General features: G+C 44.7%; 1 protein-coding gene across 1 annotated transcript in view; it reads left to right on the top strand.

Moving 5' to 3' along the window:
* The window catches only part of plekho2 (pleckstrin homology domain containing, family O member 2), a 108488-nt gene that overhangs the window by 27910 nt on the left and 53078 nt on the right, over nucleotides 1-27500 (top strand). Inside the window, exon 2 of the mRNA XM_084308169.1 lies at nucleotides 12602-12829. Coding sequence (XP_084164295.1) covers nucleotides 12602-12829 — 228 coding nt within the window. The remainder of the gene's footprint in view (nucleotides 1-12601; nucleotides 12830-27500) is intronic.

Genomic DNA, 27500 nt, shown 5'->3' with positions numbered 1-27500 from the left:
GCAGGTCCTGGTTGACTGTAGTTTACACTAACCAGCTGAGCTAAAGGGTCAGACCCGTTAGCAGGTGCTGATTGACTGTAGTTTACACTAACCAGCTGAGCTAAAGGGTCAGACCCGTTAGCAGGTGCTGGTTGACTGTAGTTTACACTAACCAGCTGAGCTAAAGGGTCAAACCCGTTAGCAGGTGCTGGTTGACTGTAGTTTACACTAACCAGCTGAGCTAAAGGGTCAGACCCGTTAGCAGGTGCTGGTTGACTGTAGTTTACACTAACCAGCTGAGCTAAAGGGTCAGACCTGTTAGCAGGTGCTGGTTGACTGTAGTTTACACTAACCAGCTGAGCTAAAGGGTCAGACCCGTTAGCAGGTGCTGGTTGACTGTAGTTTACACTAACCAGCTGAGCTAAAGGGTCAGACCCGTTAGCAGGTGCTGGTTGACTGTAGTTTACACTAACCAGCTGAGCTAAAGGGTCAGACCCGTTAGCAGGTGCTGGTTGACTGTACTTTACACTAACCAGCTGAGCTAAAGGGTCAGACCCGTTAGCAGGTGCTGGTTGACTGTACTTTACACTAACCAGCTGAGCTAAAGGGTCAGACCCGTTAGCAGGTGCTGGTTGACTGTACTTTACACTAACCAGCTAAGCTAAAGGGTCAGACCCGTTAGCAGGTGCTGGTTGACTGTACTTTACACTAACCAGCTGAGCTAAAGGGTCAGACCCGTTAGCAGGTGCTGGTTGACTGTACTTTACACTAACCAGCTGAGCTAAAGCGTCAGACCTGTTAGCAGGTGCTGGTTGACTGTACTTTTCACACTAACCAGCTGAGCTAAAGCGTCAGACCTGTTAGCAGGTGCTGGTTGACTGTAGTTTTTACACTAACCAGCTGAGCTAAAGGGTCAGACCTGTTAGCAGGTGCTGGTTGACTGTAGTTTACACTAACCAGCTGAGCTAAAGGGTCAGACCCGTTAGCAGGTGCTGGTTGACTGTAGTTTACACTAACCAGCTGAGCTAAAGGGTCAGACCCGTTAGCAGGTGCTGGTTGACTGTAGTTTACACTAACCAGCTGAGCTAAAGGGTCAGACCCGTTAGCAGGTGTTGGTTGACTGTAGTTTACACTAACCAGCTGAGCTAAAGGGTCAGACCCGTTAGCTGGTGTTGGTTGACTGTAGTTTACACTAACCAGCTGAGCTAAAGGGTCAGACCCGTTAGCAGGTGCTGGTTGACTGTAGTTTACACTAACCAGCTGAGCTAAAGGGTCAGACCCATTAGCTGGTGTTGGTTGACTGTAGTTTACACTAACCAGCTGAGCTAAAGGGTCAGACCCGTTAGCAGGTGCTGGTTGACTGTAGTTTACACTAACCAGCTGAGCTAAAGGGTCAGACCCGTTAGCAGGTGCTGGTTGACTGTAGTTTACACTAACCAGCTGAGCTAAAGGGTCAGACCCGTTAGCAGGTGCTGGTTGACTGTAGTTTACACTAACCAGCTGAGCTAAAGGGTCAGACCCGTTAGCAGGTGCTGGTTGACTGTAGTTTACACTAACCAGCTGAGCTAAAAGGTCAGACCCGTTAGCAGGTGCTGGTTGACTGTAGTTTACACTAACCAGCTGAGCTAAAGGGTCAGACCCGTTAGCAGGTGCTGGTTGACTGTAGTTTACACTAACCAGCTGAGCTAAAGGGTCAGACCCGTTAGCAGGTGCTGGTTGACTGTAGTTTACACTAACCAGCTGAGCTAAAGGGTCAGACCCGTTAGCAGGTGCTGGTTGACTGTAGTTTACACTAACCAGCTGGGTCAGAGCTGTTAGCAGGTGCTGGTTGACTGTAGTTTACACTAACCAGCTGAGCTAAAGGGTCAGACCTGTTAGCAGGTGCTGGTTGACTGTCGTTTACACTAACCAGCTGAGCTAAAGGGTCAGACCTGGACCTGTTAGCAGGTGCTGGTTGACTGCGACTGACTTGTTAGTAGTTTACACAATCAATGAACAAGTTCATTGTCTGTTGTATTTGCCATTATGGGTGGTACCAATACAGCTGTGCTTTGAAACACCCATTTATTGGTTTGCATGGCAGGTACTGTAGGCCTATTTCTAAAATCACGAAAAAGTTAAAAAAAAATAAAATAAAAAAAAAAGGAGAGAAGGAACCAGTGATGTGTTTTCAGTTCAGCTCATATCAACAATGCTTTTTAACCATGGTCGTTTGGTAGTCAAATTATTCTCTCTCTTATAACTCCAATACAATTTGAATATTGAAATGTGTTCCGACAGTAATGATGTACTGTAAAGGCCTCACGCCTCAAGAAACCACTTCTTAACCCTCAGACAGAAAGAGCATGAGACACTGACATCTTTTTCACATTTACTGTAGAACTTTTATAGAGCAGGGTTTCTATTCATGTTTACTGTAGAACTTTTATATATCAGGGTTTCTATTCATGTTTACTGTATATATTTTACATATCAGGGTTTCCATTTAGACTCCATTGATTGATTGATTGATTGATTGATTGATTGATTGATTGATTGATTGAAAATTTTATTAACAGATTGCAGAATGGGTACAATACAGTACGGCTCAATACACACAATTGTTAAGGGGATGCAGACCAGAGAAAGACTTTCGTCTTGTTTACATCACAGAGTCCCCCATTTTCAATTCATAATAACATAATGACATACCGGTACATGACATACAGATAGACAGTACTGCTACATCTATACATTTATGACATACCAGATTTACAAATACAGTACTGTTTGTGATACAAAAATAGTCTAAAAAAGAGAGTATATACATTTGATGTGGAAACTGTACATTGGAGGAGGTTGGGTAGGTGGGGTGGGGGGGGAACTGTACATTGGAGGTGGTTGGGTGGGGGGGTTGGGTAGGCGGGGTGGGGGAAACTGTACATTGGAATATCGACGAAACCTTACTTGGTCTATTAGTCATATATCAGACACTCTTTTTTATTTATTTTTATTTCTCTTTCTCCAATTTTCAGTTTTTTCTCCCTGTCCCAATTTAGTCGCCGTGCCAATTCCCCCCCTCCCCTACCTGGCTGCTGTATGCATGTTCTCCTACGAGTCGGTACAAGGGCGTCCCGAAGCCGACCGCACGCTTCCTCCGATACGTGCAGCGACTGCCAGTGACGTCTTTTCACTTGGCAGCGAGGACTCTCATTGGTGAAGTGTAACGCGTGGGAGGGCACGCTATCTCCACCAAGTCCTGCCCCGCTTAGCAAGCGCCGAGACCTGACCTGTAGGCATCGCTGTCCACAACGCCAGATTCCCACCCACCAGCTTCCCTACCCCCTAATACTGCCAAATGTATTAGTATGAATGGCCAGCCAAGCTGGTAGCAACGGCGAGAGCTGGGCTTGAACCCAGCATCTCCTGCGTTGGTGAAGAGCGCAATCTCCGGTACGCCACCTGACCGCCTATATCAGACACTCTTAACCAGAGCAACAGAAGCTCAAATTCTAGTAAGACTATCATAGCAAGCAACCAACAAGAGCATCAGGAGAGCATGCAATCAGTGCTCAGTCAACAACCTGAAAATAAGAAGCTTAATATACTGTATGTGGTCTACAATGAATCTTACTAGAACAGGAAGGGATTTGGTTGACTAATCAAATAGTTCATTTCATTGGCAAATCTATAAAATTGTGTTTCCCCAGTGTTATGGATGTGACGCAGGAACTTGTGCACTGGTTAAGGGCAGTGGCTCGGGAGGTAGGGCTGAGCCCAAACGTTCGAACCTTCGTTCGTTACATTGGCATTCGAATTCTAAATTAACATTTGAATTTTTTATAATAAAAAAAAAACTATATATTTGTTTCATTCTGTTTAAACCAATGGGGTTTTTCTTCACAGTTGCAGATAAAGATTAGGCTACACTAATATTATAGTATTAAAATAAACTGATGAGTTATATTCATTAGAAAGTTGATTTAATTGATTTAGTTGGGCTGGGGCTTCTCCCTGGGCTGGGTCTGGGGCTGGAAAGTTGATTTAATAAAAGAAAAAATACGAATTTAATCAGATTAATCTTGTCTTTTTTTAATTAAAAACGAAGGTTCGAACGTCCGTTCGAAAAACCCTGACGAAGTTCAAATCCCAAAAACAGGCTTCGGGGAAACAGCCTTACCAAACATATTATTTATATTATTCAAATGGGCCTCAAACATGTTCCGTTGTGATGTCACAGTATGATGTCATAATCAAACATTCTAGAACATTTGTGATGTCACAGATTGATGTCATAATCAAACATTCTAGAACATTTGTGTATCTTATTCAACAATTCTCTCAGAAGATATCATTGCTCATTTTGAAACAGGACTGAAGATATCAACTGTTAAACAACATAGATTGAAACCTGCATTTCTCAAACAAGATGCCTTGCCTACCTGGAAGGGTGAGTGTCCACTATGGCTGAGCCCAAACGTTCGAACGTTCAAACCTTCGTTCATTACGTTGGCATTCAAATTCTAAATCAACATTATAATTTTTTATAAAGAAATTTTTTTAAATTTTTTTGTTCATTCTATTTAAACCAATGGGGGTTTTCTTCACAGTTGCAGATAAAGATTAGGCTACACCAATATAGTATTAAAAGAAACTGATGAGTTATATTCATTAGAAAGTCGATTTAATTGATTTAGTTGGGCTGGGGCTTCTCCCTGGGCTGGGTCTGGGGCTGGAAAGTTGATTTAATAAAAGAAAAAAAGACTAATTTAATCAGATTAATCACTTTATTCAAATTGAGGATTTAGTTTGAGGATAAAAAAAATATATATAAAAAAAGACAAATTTACATTTTATTTTATTTTATTAAAAACGAAGGTTCGAACGTCCGTTTGAAAAACCCTGACGAAGTTCGAATCCCAAAAACAGGCTTCGGGGACAGCCTTATCGGGAGGTAGATCAGTCGTCTGGTAATCCGGAGGTTTGTGATTTGATTCCCACTCCTCCCGGGCAACACGTCGAAGTGTCCTTGAGCAAGACACTTAACCCCTAACTGCTCCTGATGAGCAGGTTGGCACCTCGCGTGGGTCGCCTCCGCCGTCGGTGTGTGAGGGAATGGGTCAAATGTGAGGAACAAATTGTAAAGCGCTTTGGATAAAAGCTCTATATAAATGCACCATTTACCATAAATTAAATCATTCACATACATATTCCTGGGACCTCCTAGTGATTAAATACATTGTCATCATATGGCAACATGACAAGCAATCTTCATTATGGATGTGACGTGAAATGAACAGGCTTTTGTGACAGCAGTCAAACGTGGGGGAAAATGAAATGCTGTCCGTCATATTAATAAGGAGGCGTGGCTTAATATAAGAAAATGTGTAAGAAAATGTTTATACTGAAGTCTTGTGTTATGGATGTGGCATCCTGGCGGCGTCTGTTCTAAACCCAAACGGTTCATGCGTTTCGCGAATCTGATTGGTCACTGACGTTTCTGGTCATGTGACATGTGCGCCCAATCGCGTGACGCGCCCATTTCCGCCTCGACCAGCAGCAAACCCTAACCCTAACCCTAACCGTTCTATCGCCCTGCTCTAAGACAAAAACGTTAGGTTATGGCTATAACCAAGTTCTGTTAGTTAGGGGCGACGCTTGGCATCACCTACTGCACTCCCTCGCGTACGTGCACGCGTACTGAATAACATTCCACAAATATACCTTTAATACCAGTATTAGTCTGACCACACCCCTCATCAGCTTACCTTCATAAGCAGGTGTGTGGTCACCTGCTCTCCTCCTTCCCAAGCTTTCACCACAAGGTGAGGTCAAGGGCTGCAGCGGCCGTCTGATGCCAAGCGTCGCCCCTAACTAACAGAACTTGGTTATAGCCATAACCTAACGTTCTGTTTCGTTAAGGGGCTCTGCTTGGCATCACCTACTGCACAAGGGAGGCCAAGCGGAGCCGCTGGCTGACAAATACACCCCGCTGACAGCCCCCCACAACCATCAGAACAGGGAGGGCCGAGCCCCCCCGACCCCCCCTAATGGAGGGCATCCCCCCTATTAGGGGCCTCACGGGAGGGCGACGGACCCGACCGTGCGAAGAGGCACTCAAGCAACCCAACGCACAGGGTGAGCAGACCGTGGCTTGACCCCACGACTACACCCACGCACAACCCGCATGCCACCCGGGAACGAACGTAGGAACAACCTCGTCACTGCCCCCAGAATCACAGGGTCAAGGGCAAACCCAACCCCGTGGCAAGGCCGTAGCAGCGGAGCGCGAAGGAAGACCCAGACCCACCAAAAGGACTGGACTCCCTGGAATGGGGGCCCGGAGAAGTCCATGATGCCAGCATCAAGACCCCACCAGGGGGGCACCTAGTGACCCCGCCCCCCACATCGCCAGCGTATTCGGACAAAAGGCCCCTCAGCCGAGCGGGCCCTGTCCTCCCCAACAGCACACCGCCTGGAACACAAGCCCTGCAACAGACAGACAGCATGGTCATAACACACAAGAGTTAACCAACGGAAGCAGGCAGTGCACCGGGGAAAAAGACCAGGCAACAGGCTGTCAACCCAAGCCTGGAAACTGCGGACGAGGCAGGCGCCAGAAAGGACAGCTGAAACAGCCGCCCCGGCGGAAGGGGCGGAAGCTGGCGTTGTCGCATAACCAAGCTTTCAAACAGCACGTCAGAAGTGGGATCCGTAGACCACTCGGCCCCTGACAGCTGCCCACAGAAAAAGCCCATACGATCGGCAGAGGTCATGAACGTGCAGGGGCACCCTCAACCGGAGAACCGGGAGTTGACACTGCAGCAACACACCAGAGAACCAACCACCCAGGCATCACCCCATGCAATGGTTGGTCCCATAACCCCTCAGGAAAGAAACCCCGAAACACACCTGTGGCACCGCCGCAGCCCGCGTTCCGGTTCCCAACAGGGCTATCCCGGGCCTACGGGTCAACGAGCATCACCCCGGACCGGGCCCGGTGATACGGGGAGCACAGGGTCCCCGAGGAGGTTAAAACCACCCAACAGGCTCCTCAGCGCCAAAACGCAAGAGAAGAGCGTAAAAATGGAAGACCAGCCCCAGCACCCCGCACTCGGTATTCCCAGGAGGTCACCCAACCAAGTACCAACCAAGACCAACCCGTACAGCGGCCGAGATCCGACGAGATCGGACGCGTACAGGTCGGCACGGCCGTAAGCCATTACGACAGTGCAGAATACAACGCACCCAACAAGGGTCCCATAACGCTCAACCCTGTGACACCCGGATCGACCTAGCATTTTTCCCCCTGAAAAAACTCCAAGTCCCTCAGGGTACCAGAACAGCAGATCTGCATCCCCAGCGGACAACGGGTGCAACTGATCTGGACCAGCGCGACCAGAACCAGTCCCGTGCCCTAATCACGCCGACCTGCCAACCCCAGGAGAAGGGGCAGATATGCGCGTTTGATCCCAACACAAAAAAGAAGGCGCCACCCAGACGTGTCGGTATGAACTGCGTCCGGTGGCCCACCCCTAGGGCGTGAGACCCTTCCCCATATGTCCAGACCCATTCCGTCATCATCCCCTGACATGAACGGGAACCCATCGACAACACACAGGATGTCGGAAGAGGAAAAACCCCCATCCCAATTGCTCCATAAAAACGCTGTTTCACCCAAGCAAACAAGGCGCGCCAGTCAGCAAATGGCCCAAAAGCACATCCTGAGCCAGCACTATGTGTGCGTTTGGACATACCCACATCAACAATAGGCCGTTTAGACCACCATATTGAATCCCCAAGACGCCCAGGGAAACGACAAGAGGGGCGAGATGCAATCAACTCCATGAATGAATGAATGAAAAAATTTACCCAACAGACTGCAGTACAGGAATACACACAAAAAGATAAGGGGAGGCAGACCTGAGAAAGACGTTAGTCTTGTTTCCATCAGGGACCCTCATTTCCAATCCATCAAGACACATTCAACTCTTTATAAAAATAAAGAAAAGGCATCACCCGTATGACCCAACTGCACAGCTGGGAGTAAAAACCCTGTTTTTCACATGATTTTAATCCAGTCACTCCTTTTAATCAGAGTGTAAGACCAGACTCTCCCAGAAACACCTTCCCACATGAGACTACGGTCAAGAAAAAAGATATGTAAACTGTGAGACACGTGACCAATAGACTCAAGTTTGACACATAAACCGGGCGCAGCAGGCCTATAAGCCCTGCGCCCAACCTCGACATCTTTAAGACACCAGCTCATGGAAGGCGTCGCCATAGCAACAACGCTACAACGGGCGGGGAAAAAACCCACCGGATCCTGTCATAACAGGAGTCGGTAGAATACCCCTCCCCCCCCCCCCCCCCCCCCCCCCCCCCCCCCCCCCCTGTCAAGCACTGGCTTGGCCCTGACTGGCAGAAAAGATCAAAAATCCTCTAAACCAATCAAGTGGGAAAAAGGAGGGGTTTATTCGACACCCCCTCCCGAAAACACACCCTTTATCCCTACACACAGAAACATAACCGTAGCCATCTTGAAAAACCTCCGGTAGAAAGCAATGCATAGCATAAGCTAATACAATGCCTGCTACCCACAAAAAGTGTAAAAGGGTTTACAACAAAACACAAGTCGCCTGTGCGTGAATCCCATACCCGTTGCCTATGTCATACATAGGAAAGAACGCCGAACGAGAGTAACGGCTAGGCCGTGAAAAGTGTGCGTACGAGCATTACTGCAACTAACACAGCATTGTGAAAACACATATACTTAGTTAAAGCAATGGAATAACACCAGTTCTAATTGCATGTGGAGCATCAAGCTAAATAGAACCTATTACCGAATGTAAGTTGCAGACCTTGCTTAACCTCGTAACACAACACAACTCACCCCCCAACGTAAACAGGGTAGATTCATATATACACAACCCCACCATATGATTTGTATGAAGAAACACACAGTTTGTTCGGCCAAACACAGTCCCCCTTATGTCGGGGAACTTTTTTTATTAAAACTAATAAAGTGTAAGGCACAATATCACAGAGGGGCCGGGAAGGGTGTAGGGGAGGGGACACAGAGGGGAAAAAGTCACTCCTAACGGCGTCTGCCACCTCGCGCCGCTCGAGTCTTGCCACCCCGGGGAGCCCCGGAGGGACGGTAGGTTACAGTCTGCTGGACACGACGTTCCCTACCGTCTCCTCCGGTCTGGGATGGGCCGGCGGTGGCCGAAGCGCCGTTTCGTCCCTGGCCCTCTTGGCAGGGCCAGCAGCGGCGGCGGAGGCAGTGGTAGCGGCGACGGAGACAGCTCGACGTCGCGGAAGCCTTCTGCCCCCACCGGCAAGGACGGGAGGCGGAAAATGGGGTTGAAGGACGGATCTCTCCTCTGCCATTTCTCTGCATGTTGAGGTCATCAATTGCAGGGCCTTCCCGAACAGGCCAGCGTCGGAGAGGGCGGCCGTCAGAAGAGGGGCTCTCTTCTTCTCTGGCACACGGGCCTGCTCCAGCCAAAGGTGACGCTGGCCCAGGGTGGCCAGGGCGCGCACTTTCCCCATGGCTATGGCCAGCACCTGGGAAAGGTGCAGGACAGCTCCCGCAGCCTGGGTGATCTGATCGCATTTTACCTCGTTCAGATCCGTGCCGCCCGTCATTATCCCCGATACAAATCTAGCCAGGTGGGCGATGTTAGACGCCGCAGCCAGCGATTGTGTACCAGCGATGAATGACTGGTCACCCCAATAAGCCAATCGCCTAGCCGACTTCCCCTGGAGGACCGGCTTGCATAGGGGTTCCCACACCATATCCGGACAGAGGAGCGCGGCCATCGGATTGTCAAGCCGAGGCACGCCCTCCCCCATACCTTTGACTAACCCCGACACCCGCGTAACTGGTACGTAGGCGGGAGTTAGTCCCATGATGTTGGACACCGCCTGACCCCGACGAACATAGGCCCCCATCGATGGGAAAAATGGGTAGACAACGTCCACCCCTCTCACTGGGGGACGCTGCCAGGGATGGCCTATGAGGTCATCAGGGACAGGTGCAGGCAATGGCAGCGGCAGCGGCACACCGTTTGCGGTGGCGGCTACCGCCATGAGCTCGGGAAACAAGGCCCGCAGTTCCCCCTGCGAACCTTCCTCCACCGACCCCGCATCCCTCGCATACAGCAGGCTGCGACTGGTCAAGGAGCCACAATCCGATGCGGCCGACAGTAGGGCATCCTGCTGATGAGGCCAAGGTGGTTCCTCGACATCCTCGAACAAGGCGCCCCATGGAGCCATTTCTCCCCCCTCCGGGGTCTCCGGAGGAGGGATACTCTCCTCCACGGGACCATCATACAAGAATCCGTCCGCCTCCTCCATGAAGTCCTCAGTTTCCATCAGAAATCCAGAGTCGGACGCATCCTCGCTGGTCTCCAGCAATTCCCCAAACCCAGGCCGTTCGCGTCTGCACGCCACCATCTTGCGACGCGAGCGAGCAGACGCAAAAAGTTTTCGTCGCAAATCCTCCGGCTCCAAAACAATCCCCCGTTCATCAACGGGCGATTCCCCAGAACCAGAGGAACCAGAGTCGAGATCAGGCCATCGCCGGAGCGACGGCACCGAACCCTCGGCTCGTCGGTGAGGAAAACTATCCACCGGCAGTCTCCCGGGCTGGGTCGGCAACCACGAGAGTGGCAACAGCCCAGCACCGAAGCGCACGACGGAGGCAGGAATGGAGAACCGGTGGTGAAGAGTAGGTCTAGCGGGTCTACTCTCCGCGGAATACATTATGACCCAAACCTTTTCTTATACAACAAAGTGAGAGAAGAAAAGATTAAGCACAATGTAAACCAGTCACAACTCTTTTCAACTAACAAACACGTCAAGTGGGGTACTACCGAAGGCACTTCCTTGTGGTGAAAGCGAGAAGGAGGAGAGCAGGTGACCACACACCTGCTTATGAAGGTAAGCTGATGAGGGGTGTGGTCAGACTAATACTGGTATTAAAGGTATATTTGTGGAATGTTATTCAGTACGCGTGCACGTACGCGAGGGAGTGCAGTAGGTGATGCCAAGCAGAGCCCCTTAACGAAACAGAACTCTAACCTTAACCAACTTCGAAAGAGTGCCTAAGCTTAACCGGGGAAAAAAGAACTTGCCGTCACACGATTGGTGCGACCAGAAACATCAGTGGCCAATCAGAGCGCAAAACGGGAACGCGGAAGCATGCACCGTTTGGGTTAAGAATACAGGCATCCTGGTGTTATGCAGCGTTTACACCTTGAACATTAAAGGAATTATTAACTGTCAACGTCAGGGTTTAAGTGGTTGAGGCTCCTCCCCCCCTGGTCGAGGCTCCTCCCCCCCTGCACACAGTCAGTCATCCCTTGGATCTCGATGATCTCAACACTTTTTCACAGCCTGTCATCCACCGATACGATGCGCCGGTCGTGAATATGCAAATCGACCACGTCGACTCATCGTTGTAGCCCTAACCACAGTAAATAATGAGTCATCTAATGTTACGGTATACATAATATAGACTTCAGTACAGTGGTGAATGTAGTTGACGGTGACTTTGCTGAGCATTTGGAGTGACTGTGTCACTGCGTTGTCTTTAAATTCTTAAGTGTAATCTTCATGGTATCACATGATGAAATCACATGTGTCTGTCTGTCACATGTGTAATCATATATTTCTTTTACTGAGTGAACAAAGTAAATACCTTTTGCAAGTAGAAGGGAGCTTGGTTTGAATGCTTCTCCATTGACATGCATTTAAGGTGAATGAATGAATTTACTGTGTACATCTCCAGTGTGATATACTGCATTAGTACCGTGTACATCTCCAGTGTGTTATACTGCATTAGTACTGTGTACATCTCCAGTGTGATATACTGCATTAGTACCGTGTACATCTCCAGTGTGATATACTGCATTAGTACCGTGTACATCTCCAGTGTGTTATACTGTATCAGTTGTGTGTACATCTATATAAACGTACCTTGTCTAGTACTGAGTACATCTATATATAAACGTACCTTGTCTAGTACTGAGTACATCTATATATAAACGACGTACCTTGTCTAGTACTGAGTACATCTATATATAAACGACGTACCTTGTCTAGTACTGAGTACATCTATATATAAACGTACCTTGTCTAGTACTGAGTACATCTATATATAAACGTACCTTGTCTAGTACTGAGTACATCTATATATAAACGACGTACCTTGTCTAGTACTGAGTACATCTATATATAAACGTACCTTGTCTAGTACTGAGTACATCTATATATAAACGTACCTTGTCTAGTACTGAGTTCATGATCTATATATAAACGTACCTTGTCTAGTACTGAGTACATCTATATATAAACGTACCTTGTCTAGTACTGAGTACATCTATATATAAACGTACCTTGTCTAGTACTGAGTACATCTATATATAAACGTACCTTGTCTAGTACTGAGTACATCTATATATAAACGACGTACCTTGTCTAGTACTGAGTACATCTATATATAAACGTACCTTGTCTAGTACTGAGTACATCTATATATAAACGACGTACCTTGTCTAGTACTGAGTACATCCCCAGAGTGTTTCTGCTGTGTGTGTGATGTTGATATTTCCGACCCATGTCTCCATCCCAGGACGTCAAAGAGGACACAGCGGTCGTCCAGAGCACAGAGAACCCAGCGGTCCAGAGCACAGAGAACCCAGCGGTCCAGAGCAAAGAGGAGCCAGCGGTCCAGAGCAAACAGCCGGTCTTCCTGGCTAAAGCGGGCTGGGTGAAGAAGGCCTCAGGCAGGTTCCTGGCCGGCTATAAGGACCGCTACCTCCACCTGGAGAAGACTGAGATTGTGGTCTACGAGAATGAGGTACTGTGCTGTACAGAACCTTTCCTCACTCCAGAATAGCAAACATTTCATTCACCAAAATAATAAGGAATGTAGTGTCATTTGTCTCGGTGATAATAGAGTAGACATACGATCAACAACGCACAGCGTTCCACAGTACGATAGATGCACTCATACTAATACTCAGAACATACCCGCATACAGCACACAGGGACAATACCACTAACACTAGACATTAGACTATATGTATCACTCTCCATATACATTTAGTACTATGTACATCAAATAATATCAATTAGATTATATACATCACACTCCATATACATTTAGTAATATGTACATAAAATAATAGACATTAGAATATATGCATCACTCTCGATACATTATGCAGCTTAGCGTTCATGCAGGACATGGAAGTCTTACGCGTCAAGTCATCTGATCAGACCGCGCACCGGTCATAATCGACGGCACTAAACCTCTTGTCAACAAGGACGGCCCATTTAAGGAGCTCTGCCTTCCGCGGTCCAGTGCACGGCTGCTCTCCGTTTGCAAACGCTGCTCGTTAAAACTCCCACCACCACCCCCCCCCCCCCCCGGCCTCCATCTGCATCCATCTATCTGATCATCTAGATATGCTCTCTTACACGCCGTGCTAAAGCTTAATATAGCGAGTGTCAGCATCGCAGCACCATCTGAGGATGTGGTCGCCGAGCTCACGACGTCCCTGTGGGGGAGATGACTATTTGCTCTCTCAGCCAAATCCGTTGCAATGCTGCTCGTGTGGGTTTTTGTACCGAGAGCAACTGAAGAGCGGAGGCCCGTGCCGCCGGATGCAACTGTATAACCATGTGTCACTTTAAATGTATTGGTTATTATTATGACGAGAGTGTTCCTTTCTGAATTAATACTGTGTTGTACATCAAACAATAGACGGTAGAATATACGTATTACTGTGCATATATATTTAGTAGTGATGCACCGATGTGAAAATTGTGGCCAATACCGATAACCGATATTAATATTGCTGTTCTGGCCGATACCGATATTTACCGATGTCGATATCTCTGTATAGAAAACACTTTTTTATGATAATCAAATAAAGAGCTATTTTCCAAAACGCATAATTCTTTTACTTTTGTAACTTATTTTCAGAAATGACTGATATTTTGAAACTATTTAAGGCCAAAACATGTAAAAAAAAAGGGGGGAAAAAAATTATATCGGCCCTATCTTGATATCGGACCGATACCGATGTGTAAAAAAACGGCCATATCGGCCGATATTATATCGGCGGCCGATATATCGTGCATCACTAATATTTAGTACTATTATTTATGTACATCAAACAACACACAGTGTAGACCGTACGTGTATTTTAGTACTGCTTTACATTCTTATGATTCGGTTGTCTTTTCAGAAGTAATTTTATTACATAGCCGCACAAATTCGTGCGGTATCGTAACCCGCACAAATTTGCACGGCTATGTAATAAAATTACTAGAATTACTATATTATCCTCAGGCCATCAGAATGCTAAATGACAATAACACTACTGTATGTAACAACCATCAAATGCACTCGCAGCACACCCATCCACACGCACACACTCACTTTAAACAAACAACACACTGCAGCACCCACTTTACCCACTTTAGAACACCTAAACACACTTTATATTTATTGGTAAAGAATTTGCACTACAACCCATACCTCATTACACCTTACTGTAAATTGTACCTAAATTCTACTTCATCCCATTTCTGCTTTGCACTGTATAGTATATTGTATTGTAACTCAGTTACTTCTACTCTGCATTGTACATTGTATATATGTATATACTGAACACTTTTGTCCACGTACTTGACTTCTATTTTATACTTGCTATACTTATTTTATACTTATCTATTTTTGTCTAGCACAGTCTCTGGAGCGTAACAGAAAGAAGCATTTTGTATAAAAGTATTCTGTGCTTCTGGATGACAACTAATAAAGAAACTTGAAACTTGATATTACTATATAAATAATTATAATATATATATTAAGGCTGTCAAATATATCGCGTTAATATCGCGTTAACTCCCGATTCTATTAATGCCACTAATTTTTTTAACTCAAGATTAACTAAAAAAAAAAATTTTTTTTTTTTTTTTTTTACTAGACTTCACTCAGGTGTATTATTGATGCTCTCATTGATACTATGTTTGTTTCTGAAGTGTGTGTGTGTGTGTGTGTGTGTGTGTGTGTGTGTGTGTGTGTGTGCAGGGGAGGAAATTAGGCCACTTTACTCGCCAATTGCGAGTATTTTTTACGTTTGGCGAGTAATTCATGAAGAGCACTCGCCAGTCTGGCGAGTACTAGTAATTACAAAAACAAAAAAATCATTCTGCAATCTGCTGATTCGCTCACTGGCACAAACCGAACTCTGACTCCCCCCTTGATTCCTCCCATTTGCGCCACATAATAATCAGACCATAACCAATGAACATCATCGTTGTACAGATGCGCTCTAAGCTCCTCCAATGAACACTCGTTTTCTAGAAGATGCCGCCCATCTAGGGGAAGTGGACAGACCACTGCGCGCAGACCTACAAACTCCTGCCACCGGCAGCCGGCTTGACAACGTAGACAAACTTACAAAAACACATCAGTGGATGAAAATAATTGCATGTAGAGTCGTCGCTTTCGGATATCAGTGCGGTCTGACATGGGGGCGAACAACAGCACGCGACGCGTCTCCTTCGAGTCGGATGAGAATGACAAGTCAACCAGCATTAGCCGGCTAGCTACCTAGCATGTAACAAGCTACCATAACGCGCATTCAACATAGTGGACTATACTGAGCGGCTTTGCTTAAATGCAGCCGAGTGACATTTTATTATTACCGAGTTTCCCCCCATATCACCACTCGCCCATATGCCCTTCACAACGGTGATGTTGTCATATTTGGCATTCAGAATACACCTGCTGAACCCCTAGCGTTGTCGATTCGGTTCCAATGTATTGTCATCTTACAGCACAAGTACAGTACAACCAGAATACATTTGGCATACAACCAGAGTGCAAATGTAACAAGTCAAGTTCAAGTTGTTTTATTTAGCTATTACATTACAGTGAAATGCTTGGTTCTTTCACTGCCCAACCTAAACCAGCCCAACCCAGTATTGATTGATTGAAAACTTTATTAACAGATTGCAGAATGGGTACAATACAGTACAGCTCAATACACACAATTGTTAAGGGGATGCAGACCAGAGAAGGACTTTAGTCTTGTTTACATCAGGGTCCCCCATTTCAGTCCTGTTTGCTTAATGCCTTGTCCACTTCCTCCACACTCCAATATGCCCTTCAACCCTGCTCCTGTCAAACCTGCTCTTTCCATTCCCTCCATCATGTCCCCCCTTTCTGATGAATATTTCCTGCACTTAAGAGTCAGACACACATTCCTAATAGTTGAGCTGTGATGAATGAATGAATGAAAACTTTATTTAACAGATTGCAGAATGGGTACAGTACAGTACGGCTCAATACATGCAATTGTTAAGGGGATGCAGACCAGAGAAAGACTTTCGTCTTGTTTACATCAGGGTCCCCCATTTTCAATTCATTTTCAATTCATCATTCAGTATAACCTAGACCAGCCCAACCCAGCATCTTTCACTGCCCAGTTCAGCCCAACCCAGTCCAGAATAGTTCCCTCTTTCATGTTAATATGTGATTTAATGATGTAATATTTTGAAGAGTAGAGACAGTGTGATTAATTTACTATGATTGAAAATCAATTTAGACGAAGACGTACAAAGAAGTAATTATCACAATTAGCGATTTTTTTTGTCTGGTAAAAAATCTGTTTGGCTGGTAAAAAAAATCAGATACCCGCCAGTTGGCTGGTAAGCCAAAAAGTTTGTTTCCTCCTGTGTGTGTGTGTGTGTGTGTGTGTGTGTGTGTGTGTGTGTGTGTGTGTGTGTGTGTGTGTGTGTGTGTGTGTGTGTGTGTGTGTGTGTGTGTGTGTGTGTGTGTGTGTGTGTGTGTGTGTGTGTGTGTGTGTGTGTGTGTGTGTGTGTGTGTGAGAGATATAGAGAGAGAGAGGGGGGTGAGAGAGATGAGGAAGGGGCAAAAGAGAAAAAGATCTGGGAGAGTGTGTGTGTGAGGGAGAGAGGGGGGTGTGTGATTAATCAGCCCTTGTGTGTGTGAATGTAACAAGTTCCTAACGTTTTCTTTCCCCTATTATTTCATGCACACTTTATTCATTGTTTTAAATTATTATTTTCTTTTAAGTTATTTTGTGCATCACTTTGTTTTGAATTTGATGCAAATTTGCAATGCATGAGGGTCATCCTTTTGTGTTAAATGGCTGCACAAAGCAAGCATTTGTTGACTCGCATGTTGATAAGAGTATTAAAACTTGGAACTTGAAAAAGATCTGTTTAAGGTAAAAAAGAAATTAAAAATAAAAATGCGATTAATTTGCGATTAATCGCGAGTTAACTATGGACAATCATGCGATTAATCGAGTTAAATATTTTAATCGTTTGACAGCACTATATATATATATATAATATATATATATATATATATATATATATATATATATATATATATATATATATAATAGTATATAGAATATATATAATAATACAATAGTATTATTATAATATTATTATTATTAATATAATAATAGTAAATAATATAATATAAATTACTATATAAATTACTATATATAATACACCTATATTATACACCTTATATTACATGCATTATATGGAAAGTACGAGTGTTAATTAAAATGAGAGAGAGACGAGAGGAGAGAGAAAAAGGCATGTTTTGACCAACTCCAAGGTCGTAGTGACATTTTCATTTCTATCCTCGAATAACCTCGGTTCGGATCATGTGATCATTTCATTAGTGACATGACATACAAAACACCTGCAGAGAAGCTACCCTTTGCCACTAGTACAGTTCCACACATTCACAGCTGTGGGAGCTGTCCGCTGGAGTGATGGTCTTCTAGGAAAGAAACTCCTTATTTGCCAAGTACATTTTAGAATAGAAATACTTCATTCATCCAGAGGGAAATTTGGCACTATAAAAATCGCTCTCAGTAAACGGTAAACATTTCGGTAGACAAAAAACAAAAAGTCACGAATAAGAATAACAATAAGCCTATAGGAATAAAATATGGTCTGGCATATACATTTCCTATGTTACATTCTAATATAAAATATACTAAATATACTAAACTTACATAATACCAGGAATGTATCCTCTGCGTTTAACCCACCCTAACTATTTAGGAGCAGTAGGCAGGGTGCTATTTAGGAGCAGTAGGCAGGGTGCTATTTAGGAGCAGTAGGCAGGGTGCTATTTAGGAGCAGTAGGCAGGGTGCTATTTAGGAGCAGTAGGCAGGGTGCTATTTAGGAGCAGTAGGCAGGGTGCTATTTAGGAGCAGTAGGCAGGGTGCTATTTAGGAGCAGTAGGCAGGGTGCTATTTAGGAGCAGTAGGCTTGATTGATTGATTGATTGAAAACTTTATTAACAGATTGCAGAATGGGTACAGTACAGCTCAATACACACAATTGTTAAGGGGATGCAGACCAGAGAAAGACTTTCGTCTTGTTTACATCAGGGTCCCCCATTTTCAATTCATCAGGACATATATGACATACATGACATACAGTACTGCTACATCTATACATGTATGACATACCAGATTTGCAAATACAGTACTGTTTGTGATACAAAGAGAGTCCAGAAAAGGGAGTATATACATTTGACGTAAAAACTGTACATTGGAGGAGGTTGGGTGGGGTTGTGTGGGGGGGGGGTTGGGTAGGAGGGGTTGGGGGGGTAACACTGTACAACTGTACAAGCAAAACTGTACATTGGGATATTGACAACCATACTAGGTAATTTACATTGGAGGGGGGGGGGGGGAACACTGTACAAACAAGCAAAACTGTACATTGGAATATTGACAACCATACTAGGTAATTTACATTGGAGGGGGTTGGGGGGGGGGGGGACGACGACACTGTACAAACAAGCAAAACTGTACATTGGAATATTGACAACCATACTAGGTAAATTACTGTACATTGGAGGGGGTTGGGTTAGGACATTTACAGGGGCCAGTTTCGAATTGCAGTCTCCCGTAGGTGTTCCTTGAGAGTGGTTTTGAAAGTGGGTAGTGATTCACATTCCTTTACAGCTGTGGGTAGGGCGTTCCACATTGATGTGGCATAATTGCGAAACGTGTTTAGTCCCTTGTTTGAGCCGAATCTGGGTTGAACATGATTTGTGGAGCTCCCTCTGGTGTTGTGATTGTGGTATTCACTGACCTTTGGGAAGTATTTTGACATGTACATGGGTACCTTGGTCGTGTAGTGTATCTTGTAGACCAGGCCCATTGCAAGTTGCTGTAATCTGTCGTCTACTCTAAGCCATCCTAGGTTGTCAAAGTGGGCAGGGGTGAGGTGGGTTCTAGGAGTCAGGTCAAGCAGTAGTCTGACCAGTTTGTTTTGAGATGTTTGTCATTTTGTTTTTAGCGCCTTTGAGGTGCTTTGGTACCATGAGGTGCAAGCATAGTCGTAGTACCCTTGAATGAGTGCTCCTGCCAGAGTCTTCAGGGTATTCTTGTTTACCAGAGAGGAGATCCGGTACAAGAATCGAGTTCGTTGGTTGACTTTTTTTATTACCTTGGATGCCATTTTGTCACAGGAGAGATTAGCCTCTAGGATGGAACCCAGGTAGGTAATTTCATCTTTCCTTGTGACAATATTGTCACCCACTGTAACTGAGTGTGCTATTTAGGAGCAGTAGGCAGGGTGCTATTTAGGAGCAGTAGGCAGGGTGCTATTTAGGAGCACCCAGCGGATCAACTGGAGTTCTAAATGACCAGTACCGTGGTCAAGGTCACTGGCGGCAGTCACCCAGCATGCTTGTCTGGGGAAAGGCACCCCGCTGGGATTGAAACCCAGGAGCTCCTTGCTGTGAGACAGCAGTGCTAACCATTTCCACACAGTATACTTATACTACATCATTATTGGAATGTAATTTTGGAACCCGTTCTAGTGACTGGCTGGTCCTTAACTCATTCAGCACCAGGGATTAGACGGGGTCCCGGTGTAGTTATGCCACGCTTTTAAAGATAGGAGTCCGTCACCTTGTTTGTAGAGCTATATCTATATTCTATATTATAGCTATGGGGACAATACTATGGTCATTTGACACTGACTTTCTTCCGGCCAAGATGCAAAAAAGAGATCATTTTCCCATGGATACGTTTGAGCGTTATCCTGTGGTGAATATAAGTATAATTTCAGAGTGGTCTGGGGTATAGCCTTATACGTGAATTCTACTATAAGCTTTGGCGTTTCTTGCCTGGACACACTACTATTCCCAAATCAAATGTATATAATAGGTATTATGTTTCATCATGAATGAAAGGGGGGGGGGGGGGGCGTTTATGATTATTTGATTGCCAGTAACGGCATTCGTATTGAACACTAAAAAACGCTGATCAGCTGGATCGGTTTAAAAACATTGCAAGATCAAGCTAGAGTTGATGTCAGATATCCCTTACCTCTGATTTAGGAGTATTCCAAAAATAATATTCCAATTGTTTGATCGCCATCTGGTCCATCTGATCTCCATCTGGTCCACGACATAATCCACCACAACATATGGATCGGGGGTATTTGACGCGCTTCAATGCAATCGGGAGAACCGCTCAACTCACCCGACCCAGAAAACTGCGCCTTGAACGTTGCACAGGCCAAGATATAAGGTTTCAAAGGGTGCTCGATACTGCCACCTGGGAGGATGCGGCCGGTATTGCACTTTGGCATTCTCAGGATGATTCCCCATGTTAACCCAGAGTCTGTGTGCCTGTAATGAATAGAAATATCTAATAAAAGAAATAACGACCAAAACCTTTCACTACCACAATACAGACGGTTAACCTTTCACTACCACACTACACAAGGTTAACCTTTCACTACCACACTACAGACGGTTAACCTTTCACTACCACACTACACAAGGTTAACCCTTTCACTACCACACTACAGACGGTTAACCTTTCACTACCACACTACACAAGGTTAACCTTTCACTACCACACTACACAAGGTTAACCTTTCACTACCACACTACAGATGGTTAACCTTTCACTACCACACTACAGAAGGTTAACCTTTCACTACCACACTACAGAAGGTTAACCTTTCACTACCACACTACAGTAGATTAACCCTTTCACTACCACACTGCAGAAGATTAACCCTTTCACTACCACACTACAGAATGTTAACCCTTTCACTGCCGCACAACAGAAGGTTAACCTGTCACTACCACACTACAGAAGGTTAACCCTTTCACTACCACACTATAGACGGTTAACCTTTCACTACAACACTACAGAAGGTTAACCTTTCACTACCACACTACAGAAGGTTAACCCTTTAACTACCACACTACAGGAGGTTAACCTTTCACTACCACACTACAGACGGTTAACCTTTCACTACCACACTACAGAAGCTTAACCTTTCACTACCACACTACAGAAGGTTAACCCTTTCACTACCACACTACAGACGGTTAACCTTTCACTACCACACTACAGAAGGGTTAACCTTTCACTACCACACTACAGAAGCTTAACCTTTCACTACCACACTACAGAAGGGTTAAACTTTCACTACCACACTACAGAAGGTTAACCCTTTCACTACCACACTACAGAAGGTTAACCCTTTCACTACCACACTACAGAAGGTTAACCTTTCACTACCACACTACAGAAGGTTAACCCTTTCACTACCACACTACAGAAGGTTAACCCTTTAACTACCACACTACAGAAGGGTTAACCTTTCACTACCACACTACAGAAGGTTAACCTTTCACTACCACACTACAGAAGGTTAACCCTTTAACTACCACACTACAGAAGGGTTAACCTTTCACTACCACACTACAGAAGCTTAACCTTTCACTACCACACTACAGAAGGTTAACCTTTCACTACCACACTACAGAAGGTTAACCTTTCACTACCACACTACAGACGGTTAACCTTTCACTACCACACTACAGAAGGGTTAACCTTTCACTACCACACTACAGAAGGTTAACCTTTCACTACCACACTACAGAAGGTTAACCTTTCACTACCACACTACAGAAGGTTAACCCTTTCACTACCACACTACAGACGGTTAACCTTTCACTACCACACTACAGACGGTTAACCTTTCACTACCACACTACAGAAGGGTTAACCTTTCACTACCACACTACAGAAGCTTAACCTTTCACTACCACACTACAGAAGGTTAACCCTTTCACTACCACACTACAGACGGTTAACCTTTCACTACCACACTACAGAAGCTTAACCTTTCACTACCACACTACAGAAGGTTAACCCTTTCACTACCACACTACAGACGGTTAACCTTTCACTATCACACTACAGACGGTTAACCTTTCACTACCACACTACAGAAGGGTTAACCTTTCACTACCACACTACAGAAGCTTAACCTTTCACTACCACACTACAGAAGGGTTAAACTTTCACTACCACACTACAGAAGGTTAACCTTTCACTACCACACTACAGAAGGGCTAACCTTTCACTACCACACTACAGAAGGTTAACCCTTTCACTACCACACTACAGAAGGTTAACCTTTCACTACCACACTACAGAAGGTTAACCTTTCACTACCACACTACAGAAGGTTAACCTTTCACTATCACACTACAGAAGGTTAACCCTTTCACTACCACACTACAGAAGGTTAACCTTTCACTACCACACTACAGAAGGTTAGCCCTTTCACTACCACACAACAGAAGGTTAACCTGTCACTACCACACTACAGAAGGTTAACCCTTTCACTACCACACTATAGACGGTTAACCTTTCACTACAACACTACAGAAGGTTAACCTTTCACTACCACACTACAGAAGGTTAACCCTTTAACTACCACACTACAGGAGGTTAACCTTTCACTACCACACTACAGACGGTTAACCTTTCACTACCACACTACAGAAGCTTAACCTTTCACTACCACACTACAGAAGGTTAACCCTTTCACTACCACACTACAGACGGTTAACCTTTCACTACCACACTACAGAAGGGTTAACCTTTCACTACCACACTACAGAAGCTTAACCTTTCACTACCACACTACAGAAGGGTTAAACTTTCACTACCACACTACAGAAGGTTAACCCTTTCACTACCACACTACAGAAGGTTAACCCTTTCACTACCACACTACAGAAGGTTAACCCTTTCACTACCACACTACAGAAGGTTAACCTTTCACTACCACACTACAGAAGGTTAACCCTTTCACTACCACACTACAGAAGGTTAACCCTTTAACTACCACACTACAGAAGGGTTAACCTTTCACTACCACACTACAGAAGGTTAACCTTTCACTACCACACTACAGAAGGTTAACCCTTTAACTACCACACTACAGAAGGGTTAACCTTTCACTACCACACTACAGAAGCTTAACCTTTCACTACCACACTACAGAAGGTTAACCTTTCACTACCACACTACAGAAGGTTAACCTTTCACTACCACACTACAGACGGTTAACCTTTCACTACCACACTACAGAAGGGTTAACCTTTCACTACCACACTACAGAAGGTTAACCTTTCACTACCACACTACAGAAGGTTAACCTTTCACTACCACACTACAGAAGGTTAACCCTTTCACTACCACACTACAGACGGTTAACCTTTCACTACCACACTACAGACGGTTAACCTTTCACTACCACACTACAGAAGGGTTAACCTTTCACTACCACACTACAGAAGCTTAACCTTTCACTACCACACTACAGAAGGTTAACCCTTTCACTACCACACTACAGACGGTTAACCTTTCACTACCACACTACAGAAGCTTAACCTTTCACTACCACACTACAGAAGGTTAACCCTTTCACTACCACACTACAGACGGTTAACCTTTCACTATCACACTACAGACGGTTAACCTTTCACTACCACACTACAGAAGGGTTAACCTTTCACTACCACACTACAGAAGCTTAACCTTTCACTACCACACTACAGAAGGGTTAAACTTTCACTACCACACTACAGAAGGTTAACCTTTCACTACCACACTACAGAAGGGCTAACCTTTCACTACCACACTACAGAAGGTTAACCCTTTCACTACCACACTACAGAAGGTTAACCTTTCACTACCACACTACAGAAGGTTAACCTTTCACTACCACACTACAGAAGGTTAACCTTTCACTATCACACTACAGAAGGTTAACCCTTTCACTACCACACTACAGAAGGTTAACCTTTCACTACCACACTACAGAAGGTTAGCCCTTTCACTACCACACAACAGAAGGTTAACCTGTCACTACCACACTACAGAAGGTTAACCCTTTCACTACCACACTATAGACGGTTAACCTTTCACTACAACACTACAGAAGGTTAACCTTTCACTACCACACTACAGAAGGTTAACCCTTTAACTACCACACTACAGGAGGTTAACCTTTCACTACCACACTACAGACGGTTAACCTTTCACTACCACACTACAGAAGCTTAACCTTTCACTACCACACTACAGACGGTTAACCTTTCACTACCACACTACAGAAGCTTAACCTTTCACTACCACACTACAGAAGGTTAACCCTTTCACTACCACACTACAGACGGTTAACCTTTCACTACCACACTACAGAAGGGTTAACCTTTCACTACCACACTACAGAAGCTTAACCTTTCACTACCACACTACAGAAGGGTTAAACTTTCACTACCACACTACAGAAGGTTAACCCTTTCACTACCACACTACAGAAGGTTAACCCTTTCACTACCACACTACAGAAGGTTAACCTTTCACTACCACACTACAGAAGGTTAACCCTTTCACTACCACACTACAGAAGGTTAACCCTTTAACTACCACACTACAGAAGGGTTAACCTTTCACTACCACACTACAGAAGGTTAACCTTTCACTACCACACTACAGAAGGTTAACCCTTTAACTACCACACTACAGAAGGGTTAACCTTTCACTACCACACTACAGAAGCTTAACCTTTCACTACCACACTACAGAAGGTTAACCTTTCACTACCACACTACAGAAGGTTAACCTTTCACTACCACACTACAGACGGTTAACCTTTCACTACCACACTACAGAAGGGTTAACCTTTCACTACCACACTACAGAAGGTTAACCTTTCACTACCACACTACAGAAGGTTAACCTTTCACTACCACACTACAGAAGGTTAACCCTTTCACTACCACACTACAGACGGTTAACCTTTCACTACCACACTACAGACGGTTAACCTTTCACTACCACACTACAGAAGGGTTAACCTTTCACTACCACACTACAGAAGCTTAACCTTTCACTACCACACTACAGAAGGTTAACCCTTTCACTACCACACTACAGACGGTTAACCTTTCACTACCACACTACAGAAGCTTAACCTTTCACTACCACACTACAGAAGGTTAACCCTTTCACTACCACACTACAGACGGTTAACCTTTCACTATCACACTACAGACGGTTAACCTTTCACTACCACACTACAGAAGGGTTAACCTTTCACTACCACACTACAGAAGCTTAACCTTTCACTACCACACTACAGAAGGGTTAAACTTTCACTACCACACTACAGAAGGTTAACCTTTCACTACCACACTACAGAAGGGCTAACCTTTCACTACACACTACAGAAGTTAACCCTTTCACTACCACACTACAGAAGGTTACCTTTCACTACCAACTACAGAAGGTTAACCTTTCACTACCACACTACAGAAGGTTAACCTTTCACTATCACACTACAGAAGGTTAACCCTTTCACTACCACACTACAGAAGGTTAACCTTTCACTACACACTACAGAAGGTTAGCCCTTTCACTACCACACAACAGAAGGTTAACCTGTCACTACACACTACAGAAGGTTAACCCTTTCACTACCACACTATAGACGGTTAACCTTTCACTACAACACTACAGAAGGTTAACTTTCACTACCACACTACAGAAGGTTAACCCTTTAACTACCACACTACAGGAGGTTAACCTTTCACTACCACACTACAGACGGTTAACCTTTCACTACCACACTACAGAAGCTTACCCTTTCACTACCACACTACAGAAGGTTAACCCTTTCACTACCACACTACAGACGGTTAACCTTTCACTACCACACTACAGAAGGTTAACCTTTCACTACCACACTACAGAAGCTTAACCTTTCACTACCACACTACAGAAGGGTTAAACTTTCACTACCACACTACAGAAGGTTAACCCTTTCACTACCACACTACAGAAGGTTAACCCTTTCACTACCACACTACAGAGGTTACCCTTTCACTACCACACTACAGAAGGTTAACCTTTCACTACCACACTACAGAAGGGTAACCCTTTCACTACCACACTACAGAAGGTTAACCCTTTAACTACCACACTACAGAAGGTTAACCTTCACTACCACACTACAGAAGGTTAACCTTTCACTACCACACTACAGAAGGTTAACCTTTAACTACCACACTACAGAAGGGTTAACCTTTCACTACCACACTACAGAAGCTTAACCTTTCACTACCACACTACAGAAGGTTAACCTTTCACTACCACACTACAGAAGGTTAACCTTTCACTACCACACTACAGACGGTTAACCTTTCACTACCACACTACAGAAGGGTTAACCTTTCACTACCACACTACAGAAGGTTAACCTTTCACTACACACTACAGAAGGTTAACCTTTCACTACCACACTACAGAAGGTTAACCTTTCACTACCACACTACAGACGGTTAACCTTTCACTACCACACTACAGACGGTTAACCTTTCACTACACACACTACAGAAGGGTTAACCTTTCACTACCACACTACAGAAGCTTAACCTTTCACTACCACACTACAGAAGGTTAACCCTTTCACTACCACACTACAGACGGTTAACCTTTCACTACCACACTACAGAAGCTTAACCTTTCACTACCACACTACAGAAGGTTAACCCTTCACTACCACACTACAGACGGTTAACCTTTCACTATCACACTACAGACGGTTAACCTTTCACTACCACACTACAGAAGGTTAACCTTTCACTACCACACTACAGAAGCTTAACCTTTCACTACCACACTACAGAAGGTTAAACTTTCACTACCACACTACAGAAGGTTAACCTTTCACTACCACACTACAGAAGGGCTAACCTTTCACTACAACACTACAGAAGGTTAACCCTTTCACTACCACACTACAGAAGGTTAACCTTTCACTACCACACTACAGAAGGTTAACCTTTCACTACCACACTACAGAAGGTTAACCTTTCACTATCACAATACAGAAGGTTAACCCTTTCACTACCACACTACAGAAGGTAACCTTTCACTACCACACTACAGAAGGTAGCCCTTTCACTACCACACTACAGGAGGTTAACTTTCACTACCACACTACAGAAGGTTAACCCTTTCACTACCACACTACATAAGGTTAACCTTTCACTACCACACTACAGAAGGTTAACCCTTTCACTACCACAGACAGGAGTTAACCTTTCACTACCACA

This window comes from Notolepis coatsorum (genome assembly GCF_963971535.1).
Source record: "Notolepis coatsorum genome assembly, chromosome: 2".
NCBI lineage: Eukaryota > Metazoa > Chordata > Actinopteri > Aulopiformes > Paralepididae > Notolepis > Notolepis coatsorum.
This window is presented reverse-complemented; position numbering and strand designations above follow the sequence as displayed.